General features: G+C 35.9%; 1 protein-coding gene across 2 annotated transcripts in view; it reads right to left on the bottom strand.

The window, feature by feature from the left end:
• Nucleotides 1-18,986, bottom strand: part of LOC129751505 (phosphatidylinositide phosphatase SAC2) — a 33,323-nt gene that overhangs the window by 4,337 nt on the left and 10,000 nt on the right. For both annotated transcript variants that reach the window (XM_055747045.1, XM_055747054.1), the window contains 2 exons: nucleotides 1,750-2,823; nucleotides 1,546-1,687 (listed from right to left, as the gene is read on the bottom strand). In XM_055747045.1, coding sequence (XP_055603020.1) covers nucleotides 1,546-1,687; nucleotides 1,750-2,823 — 1,216 coding nt within the window. The remainder of the gene's footprint in view (nucleotides 1-1,545; nucleotides 1,688-1,749; nucleotides 2,824-18,986) is intronic.

Here is an 18,986-nt window from a genome sequence, read left to right as displayed (position 1 = left end):
ATATTTCTCAACAAACTTTGCTATACGTTTCATATACATTATAAAATCATCTTATATAACTCGAAAAAACAGCATTTACGTACTAAAGTGGAGGCAATATACATACATATTTTTAACTTCTGGCTTAAGCGATAAGAGTTGTAAAAATTGGACGATATACAACACCTTTTACCGTACATCCTGACAGTATGCGAGAGAGCGCAAGTTTTGCTCTCAATGCATGCAAACCGTTGCCAGCGACAATATTTGCTGCTTCTCTCATTGGCCAGTTCATCCATATGGACCCTCTGATTTTAAGAAATCTGGTTGCACTGCTTATCGCAAAGAGAACAACAAAGTCATTTTCTCATTTGAACCCGCACGCGGGAGACAAATTTGCAAACATGGCGGACTTTTGTCATATACGAGTCGGTAGACTTCAACTAACCATTTTTACGATCATTTACTTGGTTTGGTAGGAATTACGATTCGCATTAACATTGTTAACGAGTTGAGCTGACATTTCTAATGCGATGTTATGTTTGCTGGGAAATAAATAAGAACAGAAATTCTTAGAAGCCAACCGTGTGTGAAGGTTCGAAGCTTGTCCGCCGAATATCGGTTATGAAACCACTGAGGACAAAGTGGGTCTTCCGAATGGAAAAGAACGATAACGGCCAAGCAGTACGATACAAGGCACATCTCGTGATCAATCTCACGACGATTCGAACGGTCTTTGCGGTTGGAGTACGCTACAGGCTCGTATTACACCAAAGGGACATCAAAATCCCCATGAAAAAAACATTCCAACTGAGCCGTAAAGTTTCGTCAACAAAGGAATCGTATCGAGAGCTGTTCGGCAGCATTACATATGTATATCATGCTGTGTGTGCGACCGGACATCTGCTTTCCGGTGAGATACATGGGACGGATCCAGCCGAATCCCGGCCATTGGTAGGCCCAATTAGCCAATTAGTTGGTTTGTTCATCAAAGCTTTGAAATCAACCCGTTTTCAAGAACTGGACTAACGTATTGAGAGGGGGTGAAATGGAAGTAATAAAGATTATAAACAACCGTTAGTTGTTAGTGAAAATTTTTCACTTTAATTCAGTAATAAACCACATTTTTTTAGAATAAAGACCCTTCTTCAAAACATTCTGAGTTCCTAATTATTCAAGAAGATCGTCATATTTTACCGAATAATTAGATGTCAACCTAAATAAACGTGATTTAATTTTTCAGGGATTTCCATCCATATTACAAAACAGCTAAGCACAAAAATGGCGGCCAGCTACTACAAAAATATTTTTCTAGTGTTAATATCAAAACATACAAATTAAATGACTTACAAAAAATTAAAACTAAATGCTTTTTGATTGATTAACCTACCAATTCCCGAAAGACGAAGTTCGATCTAAAAATCAACCGAAATACTAAGAATGTTCGAAACATAATCAAACAGAAGCTGCATGTTAAAATTACCCGTTGGTCTGTGTAAGTATTCTTTGACTTTCAAAGTCAAAGTGACAAAATGTCATTCAAACTTCAAAAACTAAAATACTCACCTTAACAGATATCTTCCTTGGATCTAGGTTAGCGCTCAGAGATTGAAGTCCTTTCCCAATGTTGGACAGGGGACTTGTCAATTTTTTCAATTGCTTCAACGCATTGTCACTTTGATTACCTGAAAGGTTGAGCGATAAATCCCTGAAAAATATTCGTATAATTAATGAAACTTGATCAAGTCAATGGAATGTCGAATAACGCACTTGACAGAACGGCCCTCAGAGGCTAGATATTTCCCGGCGTCCGCACTTGTACTTCCTACATCAACGCGAATTTCCGGCGTGGGGCTGCGCCCCCTGATCGGCGATGCACATTCCAACATCCCGGCCGGCATGTTTATGTGATCGGTAACAGATGAAATCGACATCGTTGAAACATCGGAAGACATCTTGGGAATGCTGTCTTTATCCTCTAGCATTCCAGCAGCATGTTCATCATCTACGCCTGCACCTCCGGACCCACCCATTACAATGCCCACGGAAGGTAGGAACACATTTTCGTTGTAAAGTGGGTTCTCCTGAACGAGTTCACCCTCATCCGGTTCGTAAATACTGGTATCTGCTTCCTCTTCCGAACTTGATCCGTCTGATTTCTTTTGACTTGAGCTTCTGGAACCGACGGTAAATTTCCCTCGTTCAGCTTCGTCCACAATCTGACCGGTATGAACATACGGCATAGGAACTGCTGCCTTAGCTTTCTTGCCCGAAGACGCTCTACCAATTTTGACCGGATTCAGCGTTTGACCGATCTTGGAAAACTGACCAGCGACATTACTCAAGGCCTTGGAGCCCATCTGAACCAGTTGTGACTCCGAAAGGTTCCTCGGAATACCTTGCGGAACATTGAGGAGCGTGCGACTTTTCCGTCGCTGCAAGCTTCCTCCACAATGAAATGGTACATCAAGGCGTCCACGATTTTCCAAAGCAATTCTAAATAAATCGACAATAGCCGTCAGTGATTCTGTTATTTCCTCCGTTTTCCGTATCACGACAGCTACGTTGTTGAAGAATCTTATGTTAGGTGATCGGAACATGTGGAAGTAGCCATCGATACCGTCAACGGAATAGTTCAACCGGATGCAGAGATGAGCGGGTGCCGGCCCTTGAAACATTTTGCTATGCTGGAATAATCCTAGCTCAATCAATGCTATATTGTCCAACGAAACGTTCTCGAACCGAACGATCTTATCCAGGTGTGAATCATACTCCGCCACGATGTATGAATCATTCGTCAAGATCAATATAGTATCAACTTCTGTTTCATTTAAATCGCCGGTGCTGCAGTGTGGATAGAGCAAAAAAAATCTTATCATTTTTTTTAACCACTTTATATTTTTTCCTTTACTTTTTATTGGCTTCACCAAAATTTATGTCATGCAGGATTATGAATACATACACAGTCCCAACCCAACCTAACGTTTTAACCCGCCACACAACCTGTTGGACAGGAGGGTTGAGGTTCATGATAAGACTCCAAAATCACAACCGTCGGCGTTATTCCCTAAATTCTCAGCAAAGAAAGTTATGCTTTTAACAATTCCATAACTTTAAAAATTCACACATTGATAAACATGAACACATACAGCTTGTGAAAACGGTCGTTTTTCTGACTTGTGACCTAAAATTCGATACAAAGAGTTGTTTGACACTACATAACCTGTTTCGCAAATTTTGTTTTTTTTTTACCTGGAATAATCTGACATAGATATTTTAGTGATTGTATCTTACTAAAGGCTTGTATTTTAAAAACAATTCGTTTGATTGAAATACTTTTTAGGAGAGAAATAACGAGGATCTAATAATTCTTAAAGAATTTGTTTTTTTTTTGGCTTTATTACACGGATAAAGAACTCTACATGTGGTTATCAAAATTCATATGGTTGGCTCTTCCATATAATAAATATTTGGTTGAACCAGTTGTTTTGCTTGACCAACATCGAAAACTACGTACAAACTAGAGTTTATGTGAAGTTGATTTGGCTGTAGAGAATTTCTCAACTGCTTATCGCTAAATTCATTCCACAGCTGGTTTTGGTTTTTTTCTCTAGTGTAGGGTAAATGATCTTGAGCGGAACCAATTGGCTCAATTCGACGCAACTCGGAACAGTTGATCAAGCGGTATGGCTTTGCGTTATATCCCAACAAATATTTTTTCAGTTCAGCGAATAGATCTTGGTTTCTGCTTTCTAATGATGATTTTGAGAATATTTTAGAGTGAATCCTTATAACTCTAGAGCTGTTTTACTGAAGTAAGAATTCTGATCTTGAGCGGAACCACGCTGATCTTGAGCGGAACCAAAATATGATCTTGAGCGGAACCATTTTCTTCTGTCAACATCTTTAATAGCTCTTATTCCTAATACTTGTGTAACTGTGAAAACTTCAATTAAATTTCATCTTTGAAGATTTTAAAGTTAAAAAATTAATCTTTTTACGTGAAAAAAAGAAACTTAGCGTTCCAAAGGTGTTCTCAAAATATCCGTTCAAATTTATTTCTTGCTTAAAAAAAGTCCGATTTTCCCTTTGATGCACTGTATCCTATTGAGAAAGAATCGTTTCTCTAAACTCAAATTTTAGTTTTTTTAATCACAAAAATTCAGGGATTGAAATGCTCATGCTCAAGCGGCTGAGCATCAAAGCTCTTGAAGCTCGAGAGCGAAGAAAGCTGGAGCCAATTCTAGCAAACCAATAAATGCTCAAATTAAGCTCATACCTCCTCTGGCTCTAGGAGACAAGGTTTTGGATTTTGCTTTGAGTTTGTTAGCTCAAGGAGCCGAAATTTCTTGAGCTTGCTGGCTCAGCAAAATTGTAACACTTGAGCCAAATGATGTGTATTGACTTTGCTATTGTGGTGCTGTATGAGCCAACGGCTTTTTTATGCACCAGGAACTGTGAAAGGGCTTGTTGGGATTATTAAAATAAATGTTAGAGAGTTCTAGTAACTAGTAAAAGTTACCAGCACTAGTAACTATGAAATAGTAAAAATTACAATTTTTCGGGAAAAACGCCAATTGAAAGGGCTTTTTGCGAGGATTATTAAAATCAATGTTAGAGAGTTCTAGTAACTAGTAAAAGTTACCAGCACTAGTAACTATGAAATAGTAAAATTTACAATTTTCCAGGAGAAACGCCAAATGAAAGGGCTTTTGGCGAGGATTATTAAAATTAATGTTAGAGAGTTCTAGTAACTAGTAAAAGTTACCAGCACTAGTAACTATGAAATAGTAAAATTTACAATTTTTCGGGAAAAACGCCAATTGAAAGGGCTTTTTGCGAGGATTATTAAAATCAATGTTAGAGAGTTCTAGTAACTAGTAAAAGTTACCAGCACTAGTAACTATGAAATAGTAAAATTTACAATTTTTCGGGAAAAACGCCAATTGAAAGGGCATTTTGCGAGGATTATTAAAATCAATGTTAGAGAGTTCTAGTAACTAGTAAAAGTTACCAGCACTAGTAACTATAAAATAGTAAAATTTACAATTTATCAGGAAAGACGCAAATTGAAAGGGCTTTTTGCGAGGATTATTAAAATCAATGTTAGAGAGTTCTTGTTACTAGTTAAAGTTACCAGCACTAGTAACTATGAAATAGTAAAATTTACAATTTTCCAGGAAAAACGCCAAATGAAAGGGCTTTTGGCGAGGATTATTAAAATCAATGTTAGAGAGTTCTAGTAACTAGTAAAAGTTACCAGCACTAGTAACTATAAAATAGTAAAATTTACAATTTATCAGGAAAAACGCCATATGAAAGGGCTTTTTGCGAGGATTATTAAAATCAATGTTAGAGAGTTCTAGTAACTAGTAAAAGTTACCAGCACTAGTAACTATGAAATAGTAAAATTTACAATTTTTCGGGAAAAACACCAAATGAAAGGGCTTTTTGCGAGGATTATTAAAATCAATGTTAGAGAGCTTTAGTAATTTGTTAACGTTACCAGCACTAGTAACTATAAAATAGTAAAATTTACAATTTTTCGGGAAAACGCCAAATGAAAGTGCATTTTGCGAGGATTATTAAAATCAATGTTAGAGAGTTCTAGTAACTAGTAAAAGTTACCAGAACTAGTAACTATGAAATAGTAAAATTTACAATTTTTCAGGAAAAACGCCAATTGAAAGGGCTTTTTGCGAGGATTATTAAAATCAATGTTAGAGAGTTCTTGTTACTAGTTAAAGTTACCAGCACTAGTAACTATGAAATAGTAAAATTTACAATTTTTCAGGAAAAACGCCAAATGAAAGGGCTTTTGGCGAGAATTATTAAAATCAATGTTAGAGAGTTCTAGTAACTAGTAAAAGTTACCAGCACTAGTAACTATGAAATAGTAAAATTTACAATTTTTCGGGAAAAACACCAAATGAAAGGGCTTTTTGCGAGGATTATTAAAATCAATGTTAGAGAGCTTTAGTAATTTGTTAACGTTACCAGCACTAGTAACTATAAAATAGTAAAATTTACAATTTTTCGGGAAAAACGTCAAATGAAAGTGCATTTTGCGAGGATTATTAAAATCAATGTTAGAGAGTTCTAGTAACTAGTAAAAGTTACCAGCACTAGTAACTATGAAATAGTAAAATTTACAATTGATCAGGAAAAACGCCCAATGAAAGGGCTTGTTGCGAGGATTATTAAAATCAATGTTAGAGAGTTCTAGTAACTAGTAAAAGTTACCAGCACTAGTAACTATGAAATAGTAAAATTTACAAGTTTTCGGGAAAAACGCCAATTGAAAGGGCATTTTGCGAGGATTATTAAAATCAATGTTAGAAAGTTCTAGTTACTAGTTAAAGTAACCAGCACTAGTAACTATGAAATAGTAAAATTTACAATTTATCGGGAAAAACGAAAAATGAAAGGGCTTTTTGCGAAGATTATTGAAATCAATGTTAGAGAGTTTTAGTTACTAGTGAAAGTTACCAGCACTAGTAACTATGAAATAGTAAAATTTACAAATTTTCGGGAAAAACGCCATATCAAAGGGCTTTTTGCGAGGATTATTAAAATCAATGTTAGAGAGTTCTAGTTACTAGTAAAAGTTACCAGCACTAGTAACTATGAAATAGAAATATTCACTATTTTTCGGGAAAAACGCCAAAAGAAAGGGCTTTTTGTAAGTATTATTAAAATCAAAGTTAGAGAGTTTTAGTAACTATTGAAGTTACCAGCACTAGTAACTATGAAATAGTAAAACTTACAAATTATTGAAACATAAACATTGATTTTAATAATCCTCACAAAAAGCCCTTTCATTTGGCGTTTTTCCCGAAAAATTGTAAATTTTACTATTTCATAGTTACTAGTGCTGGTAACTTTAACTAGTAACAAGAACTCTCTAACATTGATTTTAATAATCCTCGCAAAAAGCCCTTTCAATTGACGTTTTTTCTGAAAGTTTGTGTAAATTTTACTATTTCATTGTTACTAGTGCTGGTAACTTTAACTAGTAACTAGAACTCTCAAACATTGATTTTAATAATCCTCGCAAAAAGCCCTTTGATTTGGCGTTTTTCCCGAAAATTTGTAAATTTTACTATTTCATAGTTACTAGTGCTGGTAACTTTCACTAGTAACTAAAACTCTCTTACATTGATTTCAATAATCTTCGCAAAAAGCCCTTTCATTTTTCGTTTTTCCCGATAAATTGTAAATTTTACTATTTCATAGTTACTAGTGCTGGTAACTTTAACTAGTTACTAGAACTCTCTAACATTGATTTTAATAATCCTCGCAACAAGCCCTTTCATTGGGCGTTTTTCCTGATAAATTGTAAATTTTACTATTTCATAGTTACTAGTGCTGGTAACTTTTACTAGTTACTAGAACTCTCTAACATTGATTTTAATAATCCTCGCAAAATGCACTTTCATTTGGCGTTTTTCCCGATAAATTGTAAATTTTACTATTTTATAGTTACTAGTGCTGGTAACGTTAACTAATTACTAAAGCTCTCTAACATTGATTTTAATAATCCTCGCAACAAGCCCTTTCATTTGGTCTTTTTCCCGAAAAATTGTAAATTTTACTATTTCATAGTTACTAGTGCTGGTAACTTTAACTAGTAACAAGAACTTTCTTACATTGATTTTAATAATCCTCGAAAAAAGCCCTTTCAATTGGCGTTTTTCCCGAAAAATTGTAAATTTTACTATTTCATAGTTACTAGTGCTGGTAACTTTTACTAGTTACTAGAACTCTCTAACATTGATTTTAATAATCCTCGCCAAAAGCCCTTTCATTTGGCGTTTTTCCCGAAAAATTGTAAATTTTACTATTTCATAGTTACTAGTGCTGGTAACTTTGACTAGTAACAAGAACTTTCTAACATTGATTTTAATAATCCTCGAAAAAAGCCCTTTCAATTGGCGTTTTTCCCGAAAAATTGTAAATTTTACTATTTCATAGTTACTAGTGCTGGTAACTTTTACTAGTTACTAGAACTCTCTAACATTAATTTTAATAATCCTCGCAAAAAGCCCTTTCATTTGGCGTTTTCCCGAAAAATTGTAAATTTTACTATTTCATAGTTACTAGTGCTGGTAACTTTAACTAGTTACTAGAACTCTCTAACATTGATTTTAATAATCCTCGAAAAAAGCCCTTTCAATTGGCGTTTTTCCCGAAAAATTGTAAATTTTACTATTTCATAGTTACTAGTGCTGGTAACTTTTACTAGTTACTAGAACTCTCTAACATTGATTTTAATAATCCTCGCCAAAAGCCCTTTCATTTGGCGTTTTTCCCGAAAAATTGTAAATTTTACTATTTCATAGTTACTAGTGCTGGTAACTTTTACTAGTTACTAGAACTCTCTAACATTGATTTTAATAATCCTCGCAAAAAGCCCTTTCATTTGGCGTTTTTCCCGATAAATTGTAAATTTTACTATTTCATAGTTACTAGTGCTGGTAACTTTTACTAGTTACTAGAACTCTCTAACATTGATTTTAATAATCCTCGAAAAAAGCCCTTTCAATTGGCGTTTTTCCCGAAAAATTGTAAATTTTACTATTTCATAGTTACTAGTGCTGGTAACTTTTACTAGTAACTAGAACTCTCTAACATTAATTTTAATAATCCTCGCCAAAAGCCCTTTCATATGGCGTTTTTCCTGAAAAATTGTAAATTTTACTATTTCATAGTTACTAGTTCTGGTAACTTTAACTAGTAACTAGAACTCTCTTACATTGATTTTTATATTCCTCACAAAAAGCTCTTTCATTTGGCGTTTTTCCCGAAAATTTGTAAATTTTACTTTTTAATAGTTACTAGTGCTGGTAACTTTCACTAGTTATTAAAACCGTCCAACATTTATTTTAAAAATCCATGCGACAAGCCCTTTTTTTAGTTACTTCACTTGTGCAGAAAAAAGCAGGCGTTGGCTCGAACAGCAGCAGTGAAAACAAGCTCAACGAATTTGAATCGGTTGAGCCAACAAGCTCAAGCTCCTCTGGAGGCATGAGGTAACGGGCTCACGAGGCAAAAAAAGAGCTAAGGTTTCTTCCAAATAAGAGCTTAGCAATGCGAAGCTCCGGAGACAAAAACGATAGGAGCTTCGTCGATTGCTTTGTAAGCGGAGCTATGGAAATAAAGAGCTATGAAGCTCGCTCAAATGAGCTTAATTTTCAATCCCTGCAAAAATTAAATTCGTTAGTATATTTCATTGATTTTTTGAATGTGCGTGTTTAGGATCATATTGCCCCGAACAACTTTTGAAGGTAACGACAAAATTAGTAATAAAAAAGAAGATACTTTAAATTACAGATTTGGCAAAAAAAAACGGTACATTGCTCAAAATCAATGTTTTTGAGGAAAACTCTTATTTTTTTTAATCCTCATTCCCTTATTTCCTTTAACTTTATTGGAAATTCATGATAATTTGTGTCATTTTTATATTTTAGTTTCGAAAAATCAGTTTACGTTGAAAATCTTTTCATACTGTTTTAATTCAAAGTAAGAAACCTTAATTTTATATTGACCAAAACAAAATTATAGTTATGGAAATCCATTCGCAATTAAAAAATTCTGTGAAATCTGTAAATATTTCAAAATGTCGTGTTCTGTGACACAGATTCTGTGATAAAAATTTACTCAAAATTTTGTGAAATAACAGATTTCACTGTTATTTCGGCAACATTGCTGTAAGCAACTTATTCATAGAATAAAGTTAAAAATAAATTCCAGTTTCTCATGAATCACGTTGACATTTATTTATATTAAAAATTTATTGAAACATTAATTATTTATCTCAATTTATAAAACAATTATTTCTCAAACCAATTTCCAGTTCGAGCTCAAGTGTAAAGTCAAACACAAGGAAATCGGATAGGTTTTCAATACCAGGCCACCGATTGAATCGTGAAGTATTATAAAATAGCTAACCCGGTGTGCTTTGCTACACTTTGTAAAACTAAAATGATGTGTGTAAAAAAACAATTTGAATTTTTGTTTATTAGATAGTATATCGTTTTCAATTGGAATGTGAACATCTGAAACAATCTCTTTAAAAGAAAGCTACTTCATAAAGTACGAATAAGAATGCTTCATGAATGATTCTTATTCTGAAATAATGATTTAACTTTATTGGCTTCATTAGTTCTCGAATTATGCCAAAAATTATGTATGAAAGCCTTTCTCCTCCTTCTCGTCGTCCCTCTGAAAGAAAGATTCAAAAACACATTTCTTGAACCCCAAAAAATTAAACTTTTTGTGTGCCTAGTTTGGTACGCTGTGTGCGCTAATTAATTAGTTTTTGTTCTATTCGAACTTAATTTTACATTTTGATACAATAAGAAATATACAAATGTGCTGCATACATTCAGGGGTATAAACTGCGTGTGAGACATTAGGCATAAGGCAGCGCACCTAGCGGTTTATTTCGGAAGCTAGTAGTTCCGCTCAAGATCGAAGATGGTTCCACTCAAGATCATATTTTACTTTTAAAAACTACGCTATTAATTGATATTCTGATGAAAAACTTTCTACAAAAACCCGAATAATGCTTTTTTATGAGTTTTTCTACCATTTTAATCATTGAGAATTAGTTTACAACGGTCAAGGGTGACATAAATTGACGCTCAAAGTCAGCGTAGATTGATGAAAATTGCAGCAGAAATGCGTATGTTTTTAAATCTTCTAATAAAATTATTTGAGTTAATAAATTTTAGCAAAAATGTCCATGCTTGTATGGAAAGATCTTGAAAAAGTGTTTTTTCAACAGTTTGGTAAGATTCATAAACAATCATTGCCTAGAACATAGAAAAAGTAAATGGTTCCGCTCAAGATCAGATTTTGACTAGTTCCGCTCAAGATCATTTACCCCATTATACATACATACAATCTGATACATTCTCAAATATCACTGAGGCTTGACGAGACCTCGAGTTTTGTTCTGCCAACGTTTATTTCTAAGTTGAACAAGTAAGATGTTAAAGCATGGATCATCCAAAATCTGGACGCACTGTTTATTATACCATAGCGCTCCTAGTTGTCGGATCTGGAATGTTTTGACAGTATTGTCAATGAAGTTGAAATCCAAAGTTTTCGCGCTGGTGATTGGCAACCTTGCCAAACAGCGACGATGAACAATTCTTCAAACACCTCGGCGATTGGCAACCCGTTCTTTTGTTTGGTTCCGACACTCGGAAGATGTTTGACAGATGTCTGGTCAACATGGAATGTCGTCAGTGATGTCGCCGTCGTTGATGTTGACGAAAACTCCAGTTTGGAGATTCAGCGACAATACTTTGTTCGGAAATGTTTCCTCTACCAGTGCTGAAAATTTCATAACGATTCGTTTTGATTCAATAAAGTAAATTTGGACAGCCACGTCAAAAACCCGACGTGGTCTGGTTCGAAAACTGTGAAATCTGATTTTGGGCGGCTTCCTGGCCAAAAATTTTACATAGCCACTGGTCGAGGTGATGTCCCCGCCAAGTTCAAATTCGTTTTTGCCGATTAGTTGGCAAGAAAGTGTTCGATCTGGCAAGGTATTTGCACCTGCGGACGAAAAACCCCGGTTCCGGTTTTTGTGAAAAACAAGACCATGGACTCCGAAATGTACAAGGAGGAGTGCCTTAAAAAAGGTTTTTTTTTCGAACATTACATCTCACAAAGGACCAGTAAAGTTTTCGCCATATTTGGCAAGCTGCCACTACAGCTAAGAGGTATGTACAGTAGACTGAGTCGATTTGGGGTCATTTTTGAATTTCTCAAACCCTGGGGTCTTAAAAGCTTCGTTTTGGTCCAAAACTCATTCATGATTTTTTGCAGAATTTTTAAGTAACGTTTACATGAGTAAATTTGAACTTTTAGGTTTGTATGGGAAAATTGAATATTTTGTACTGAAAAATCAACATAATTTTTGTTTCTTCTGTGGAACCGAGCCTGCTAATGGTTTTTGTGCCAATTTATAAATTTCTCACAGGAAATTGTCCAATGAACAACTTTGTCGAATATCATAACTTCGTATCTTTTTAGACAAAAAAGTTATAAGCTCCTTAACAAGTGTATGTCTTTTGGCATTGATGAACAAGAAATTCAATTGACAATAGAAGAAGTTGTTTGTTGTGCTTTTGCGGAAATTGTTGACCAACAGGAAAGGTAAATTGATTTGTTTTTATTTTTTTTCTTTTCTTTAACAGTTCAAATGGTTTTCAAATGTGTACATTCCTGGGGGACCAATCCGGAAGATGCAGAGAAAAACAATGAAAAGAAACCTCAATTTTATCAACGTAAGTTTGAATTACTTTTGAATATTGACATCATTGTCCTGATTCTAACGAATATTTTTATTTTGTTTTTCAAGTCCATTACCAACTTGCCCAAGTAAGCCTCAAATTTGTTTTCCGACCACGAAATCAGCAGCAGTAATCAGAAATGGGCTATGGGCGCGTTCGCAGTCCCGGTATACGATTTCTCGTGTGTTAAACAGAGAGATAGAAATAGCCTTCACTCCAATTTCACTCCGATTAGCTGTCATTCTTATGGAAATCTGTGTAGGGGAGATGAGGGCATAACGAGCACCCGAGGCATAATGAGAAGTCCATTTTTCTACATAAGTACGTATTTTCTTAAACAAATTTTCATGAGGACTTGTTTCGTACTACCTATAGTATTAATTTTTCACCAAAAAAGAAATATCCTTTTCATATTTACAGAAATATTAAATAATAACCAGCAAGGTTCTCAAGTGACGAAAATATTATAATTTTTGAGCACCACCAAATAAGCTTTTATGACCTTTAAACCATCTTGATCTGAAATGTACGCACTGCAACATGATCTACACATTGATTTTCAATTTTCAGCATCATAAAATTTTTGATTTTTCACTTTAATCAATTGTAAAACGCGTTTTTACTTTAATTTGTTCACTAGAGGCGAACAGAGCACTTTCAATGAAGGCATATTGAGCATTTTCTGCCGGGGAATCTAGCAGCGAATTCGACTCGATGAAGTCAATTGAGTAATAGAGCTACAGCTTGGCTTGATTCGTCTGTCGATTTGGCCTAATGGTAAGGTGTCGGAGAGGTAATCAGTAGACTCGAGTTCGATTCCTGTTCGAGAGGATTTTTTTTTGCACATACCATTCATGATTGATTTTTTTTATTGTTACATTATACGGCTAATAGCATCAAAGTATCATCCGTCAAACAAAACACCAGAAACATAAGGTATGAGCATGTGTTCATTCTTTGAATTCTACAAACAGACCTAGATTATTTTGTTATTGGTTTGTTTGATGAATCTACGCCTCACCGTTTAGTGCAATCATGATCATGAATGATAAATGAAAAAAAAAATCACCTCGACCGGGAATCGAACTCGAGCCTACTGATTACCTCTCCGACATCTAACCAATAGGCCAAATCGTCAGACGGTACAAGTTAAGCTGTAGCTCTATTACTCAGTTGACTTCATCGAGTCGAATTTGCTGCTAGAATTTTCGGCAGAAAACGCTCATTATGCCTTCATTCATGGTGCTCATACTGCCTCGGGGGGTTTCTCATTATGCCTCTACAGTGACTGGTTTTCAGCTTTCGGCAAAAATTTTTAAAATGCATTTTTAAATGTTTTAATCTACTTTTTCAAGTTTCATCCAATTAGGCAATAGACTATTTGAGTGTCTGAACACGAAACAATTATGTAATTCACATATTACAGCTGTTCTCTATGGTTAAATAAGCGTTTTCCTTAAGGTGGCCATTATGCCCCCATCTCCCCTAATAGTAAAGAGCAGGCTTTATTATTTTTTTTAGCAGGCCCAATCCCAATAGTCAGAAATGAAAATGTTTTCTGCACGCAAAAAAATATAGAAATTAAATCTACGGTAAAATTCACGTAGGCAAAACTTTTATTGCATCCCGTCAATTCTACGTGTGTACATAAAAAAACGTAAAATCTAAGTTGATAACTAACCTTCCTTGTTTTTGAATATTTTATCACGAGTGTTCCGCTAAGTGAAGTGATTTTAATAAGAAATAAGGCTATGATCATTTAGAATCCGGACAGTTACAAACGTGTGTATTTTGAATTTTTTTCATTTTATCGAAAAACTTTCTATGAAGTAAATGAAGGGTTTAATATGATATTTAATGAAAAATATTTGAAAAATAATTTTCCGTTCGTTACAAGAAATATTCTCACTTAACCATAAAATCTCTTAGCACACTTTTTTTTAGTAATGTATTGGTCTATTATTTTTACCACAGAAGCAAAACCTCTGAAAATTCATGATATTTTACACAAATTTACATCATAAACCCAATTGGTATCTGGTTTGAAACATTTCATGAGTGGGCATTTCGAAAAATTTAACCTCTTAAATTCGGTTTTAGCATAAATTTCTTTGCCCATTAGAACACATCTTTCACATTCCGGTTGCACAAATTGCGATATATGAAACTGCTCATTATTAGTTATTTACTTGGTGTCTACTATTCAGGCAACACTTTCTGCCTGCTGGAAACGGATTTACTGCATAGTTTAGGGGTCTGAATTCATTTATTCGCAATAACCATAGTTTTTTTTACCCATATTTGAGATCAAGGGTTTCACTCCGGTGATTGGTTTGAACTTCATGAGCATCCTGTGGTGGCTCCTCATACTTCTTAACCATTTGGGCCAAAAACAATTCAGAAAAAACAACAGTTCATGAGTTTTTAAGACAACAATGAATAACTTCTGAGGGGATTGTGCAGAATTATTTTTACCATGTCTTTTTGCATCGTAAATTTCTCAAACACACGTTACCTAAAAAATCTGAAAAAATAGGCAAGATAGTCCTTTTTATAACCAACACAACGCTGCTTAAGTTTTGTATATCCAAGCTCTTGTAACAGAGCCATCACCGAAATGAAGTGTCCGGATACTAAATGATCATAGCTTTAATAAAAAACGGTCATTCATAAATCTATGTGATTTGATGTGATAGTATACGCAAATTGGTTTTATCTGGTTCCGCTCGAACCAAGGTTTCACCGATTAAACTGTGATCTCCTTCAGTAGGGGAGATAAGGGCATAATGGCCACCTTAAGAAAGACGCTTATCTAACCATAGAAAACAGCTATAATATGTGACTTAAATCATTGTTTCGTGTTCAGACACTAAAAAAGTCTTTTTCCTAACTTTTCTTTATTTAAAACTGGCTGATACTTGAAAAAGTAAATGATATTTTTTGCCGAAAGCTGAAAATCAGTCAATGTAGGGGCATAATAAGAGACCCCCCCGGGGCAGTATAAGCAACATTAAACGGGGTACGATGAGCGTTTTCTGCCGTGGAATCTAGCAGCGAATTTCACTCAATGAAGTCAACTGAAGAGCTACAGCTTGATTTGTTTCGTCTAACTGTTTGGCCTATTGGTTAGATGTCGGAGGGTAATCAGTGTACATCACGACTTCATAGAGGCCCTTGATAAACGAGAATAACGCGCCAATCATTTCGCCGCTTTTCAACTTGGCAAACAAAAATGTATAAAAAACCAACCCCTCTTCGACAAATACTGCGTGACAGTATGATGCTGTGTTAGTGTTTTTCTTCTACGTAATCAGTCGGACATCGTCCTGTAGATGGGCTACATTAACACTATAATTTCATATAGTCTGGCAAAGAGAATGACGGGAGCCAATCGAACTGTCATTGGCGGGAGCCAATCGAGCAAACTTTCTAAATATTGGAAAATCATGGTTGAAGTATTGTGAATCACAAAGCTTTTCTGGCATTTTGTTAACATAAACTAAAGTTATTTAGCATAATTTTCACTATTTTTTCACGTATAAAGCATAATATATTTTTCAAAAGCAATTTCTAGTTGAATTGATAAAAATTGCATGTTATTAAAACGAATTTGAGATTTTTTTTTTATTTTGCAACTGGAGAGAGTTATGAAGAGCTTGAACATTATCGTTGAATGCTCGATTGGCTCCGCGCGAATGACAGTTCGATTGGCTCCCGTCATCCTCTTTGCCAGACTATATGAAATTATATTATGTGTATAGCACCAAACCGAATAGCGACAGTAGGACTAGCGACGCTTTTTTACTAGCGGGATTCCTGCCATTTGCAGGTTTGTTTATCTTTTTTCAGTCCAGTAGGCGATTTCGACGTAGTAATCGAACATTGTTTATGTTATTTACTGTACATTTTTCTTAGGCCATCAATCGCATGCTTCAAGTCTCCTAGGAAACTCGCGCTGCGTCGTTAATATTTTCAACGTCGCGACGTATACGTTGTGTCGCTAGTAGGCAAAGCTGCTATGATTATTAGCGATCATATTTTGGATTTTTTCTGTATGCATAATAGTGTCTATAGGCTACATCGAGCCCGAAACCGGTCGACAAAAAGGTAATTTAAGTTCCTTTTTCCGTTAGTAAGAACGTAAGTGTCGTGTCCTGTAATACGTCGTGTGTTATTTGTGTAGTTAAAAGTTCTTACGTTAGCACCACACACTAAAATGAATAATCAGTAGGCTTTTGTTCGATTTCTGTTCGCGGTGATTTTTTTTTTCATTTACCATTCATGATCGATCCTCGTAAAGGTCCCGAAGAAAGGAAACCTGACTGAGTGCGGTAACTGGCGAGGCATAACGTTGATCTGTACAACTCTCAAAGTACTCTGCAAAGTGATTCTGAACAGGATCCAGGAGAAAATAGACGCTACACTCCGACGGCAACAAGCTGGATTCCGATCTCGACGATCATGTGTGGACCACATCACAACCCTACGAATCATACTGGAACAAATCAACGAATTCCAGGACTCTCTTCTGCTGGTGTTCGTTGATTTCGAAAAAGCATTCGACCGACTTAACCATGAAAGCATCTGGGCGGCTCTAAGGCGACGAGGGGTCCCAGAGAAACTAGTCCATCTCATCGAAGCCCAATATGAGGCATTTTCGTGCAAGGTCTTGCACGATGGTGTCGTGTCCGAACCAATCCCGGTAACTGCTGGAGTGAGACAGGGATGTATCTTATCACCGCTACTTTTTCTCATCGTAATGGATGAGATTCTGACTGGATCGATCGACTGTGCACCGTTGCCGTGGAATCCTTCAACAATGGAGCAACTGAATGACCTTTACCTGGCTGACGATATTGTTTTGCTCGCCCAAACACAACCGTATATGCAGAGCAAACTTGACGACCTCACCGAAAGTTCCAAGGCAGCAGGTCTCAAAGTCAATGCCGGAAAGACCAAGTCGATGAAGATCAACACAGGAAATCCCTTCAGTTTCATGGTAGCTGGGCAACAAGTTGAGCAAGTGGAGTGCTTCCAGTATCTTGGTAGCCAGATAACGCCTGATGGTGGTACCAGGAAAGACATCGAAATCCGGATCAGAAAGGCACGATTTGCGTTTGCGAGTCTCCGAAACATCTCTCTACGAACAAAAATCCGAATCTTCAACTCAAACGTCAAATCCGTATTACTGTACGGGTGTGAAACTTGGTGCACATATGCGGTGACGACGAGAAAACTGCAAGTATTTGTAAACCGCTGCCTGCGGAATATCATACGCGCTTGGCCTGGCCAACTTGGCCTGGCAACTGGATCTCGAATGATGAACTACATCGCCGGTGTCATCAAAGGGCGCTAGAAATCGAGATTAAGGAACGCAAGTGGAGATGGATTGGGCACACGCTGCGAAAAGATGAAAACGAGATTTGCAGAGAGGCGCTTAAATGAAATCCAGAAGGTCATCGAAGAAGAGGCAGACCCAGAAACTCGTGGCGGCGAAGCCTAGCCGCTTAAATCGAGAATCTTGACTGGGACCAGGTGAAGACGCTGGCTCCGGATCGTCAACAGTGGAGGTCTTTTACCACGGCCCTATGCACCGGAGGATCGGCGCGGGATCATTAAGTAAGTAAGTAAAAAAAAATCGGTTATTATTTGTGGCCAACAAACTGCAGGTCGAAAAAAATTTAACAGATACCTATTTTGTGAACAGCATGGGAAGGTTAATCCTCTTGAGTCTTGAGTCATTGTTCAGGTGCATCCCAATAACACAATTTCTTCTGGGACCCTCAATGAATTCATGAAATCTGTAATTTTGCATCATTACTTTTTATGGACGCTCCTCACATAAAATCGCTAAATCTTGTTTCTCAACCGATTGGTACAAGATTTATAGTTTTAGAAACCGTGTAATGGAAATCAAATGCTTTATTTTCAATTTGATATAAAATAACTTAACACCTTAAGGACCACAAAGAAATTTAAACCCAAAAGCACCAAAATTTGGCATTCTCTTTCTCAGAAATCACTGAAACGAGATATCTCGTAGTAAGTTCGCAATGTGTTAAGTAATTCAGTTGAAGCCCTTAGGATTAGAGAAATGTATGTGAGTGCCGAAATGATAGTTTCAAGAAGACGTACTTCAAAGTTGTAAAGGTGCTCGTTGTTTCATGTTTTTCGAATTCAAGCAGTTTTTGTTCAATCGATAAAGTGTTCAAAAAATGATAATAATCTGAGTTTTGCACCAGAATGTAGATTTTTTGTTTTGTCACTTACATCCATCTGATGCTGAGGGCCTCAATTTATATTCGAACAAACAGCACAATAAAACGAAACTTTTAATTCACCTCATTATTTTTCTGAATAAAATAAAATTACAGCTTTGAAACAAAATTAAAAATGTGTCCAAAACGAACCAATTTTAGTTGAAATAAGTTATGTCACAGGTTATGTGTCAGACTGCTGATGAGTCATCAGTGATGACCCAAAATGGATTTTGAAAATTGGTTCATTTGATTGAGGAATAAATTTCAACATTTTAAGTCACAGCTTTTGATAGCTTTTGATTTTGACAGTGGAAAATGTTTGTATGTAACCAATAGTGATCAATTTGACGGTCTGGCGAATGTGGGATTCCCGAGAAATTGGAGAACGGTTGCCATGGACAGAGTGAATTTCCGGAATTATGTTCACCAAGTTGTGCCG

Source organism: Uranotaenia lowii, chromosome 1, assembly GCF_029784155.1.
Source record: "Uranotaenia lowii strain MFRU-FL chromosome 1, ASM2978415v1, whole genome shotgun sequence".
NCBI classification, from domain to species: Eukaryota; Metazoa; Arthropoda; class Insecta; order Diptera; family Culicidae; genus Uranotaenia; species Uranotaenia lowii.
This window is presented reverse-complemented; position numbering and strand designations above follow the sequence as displayed.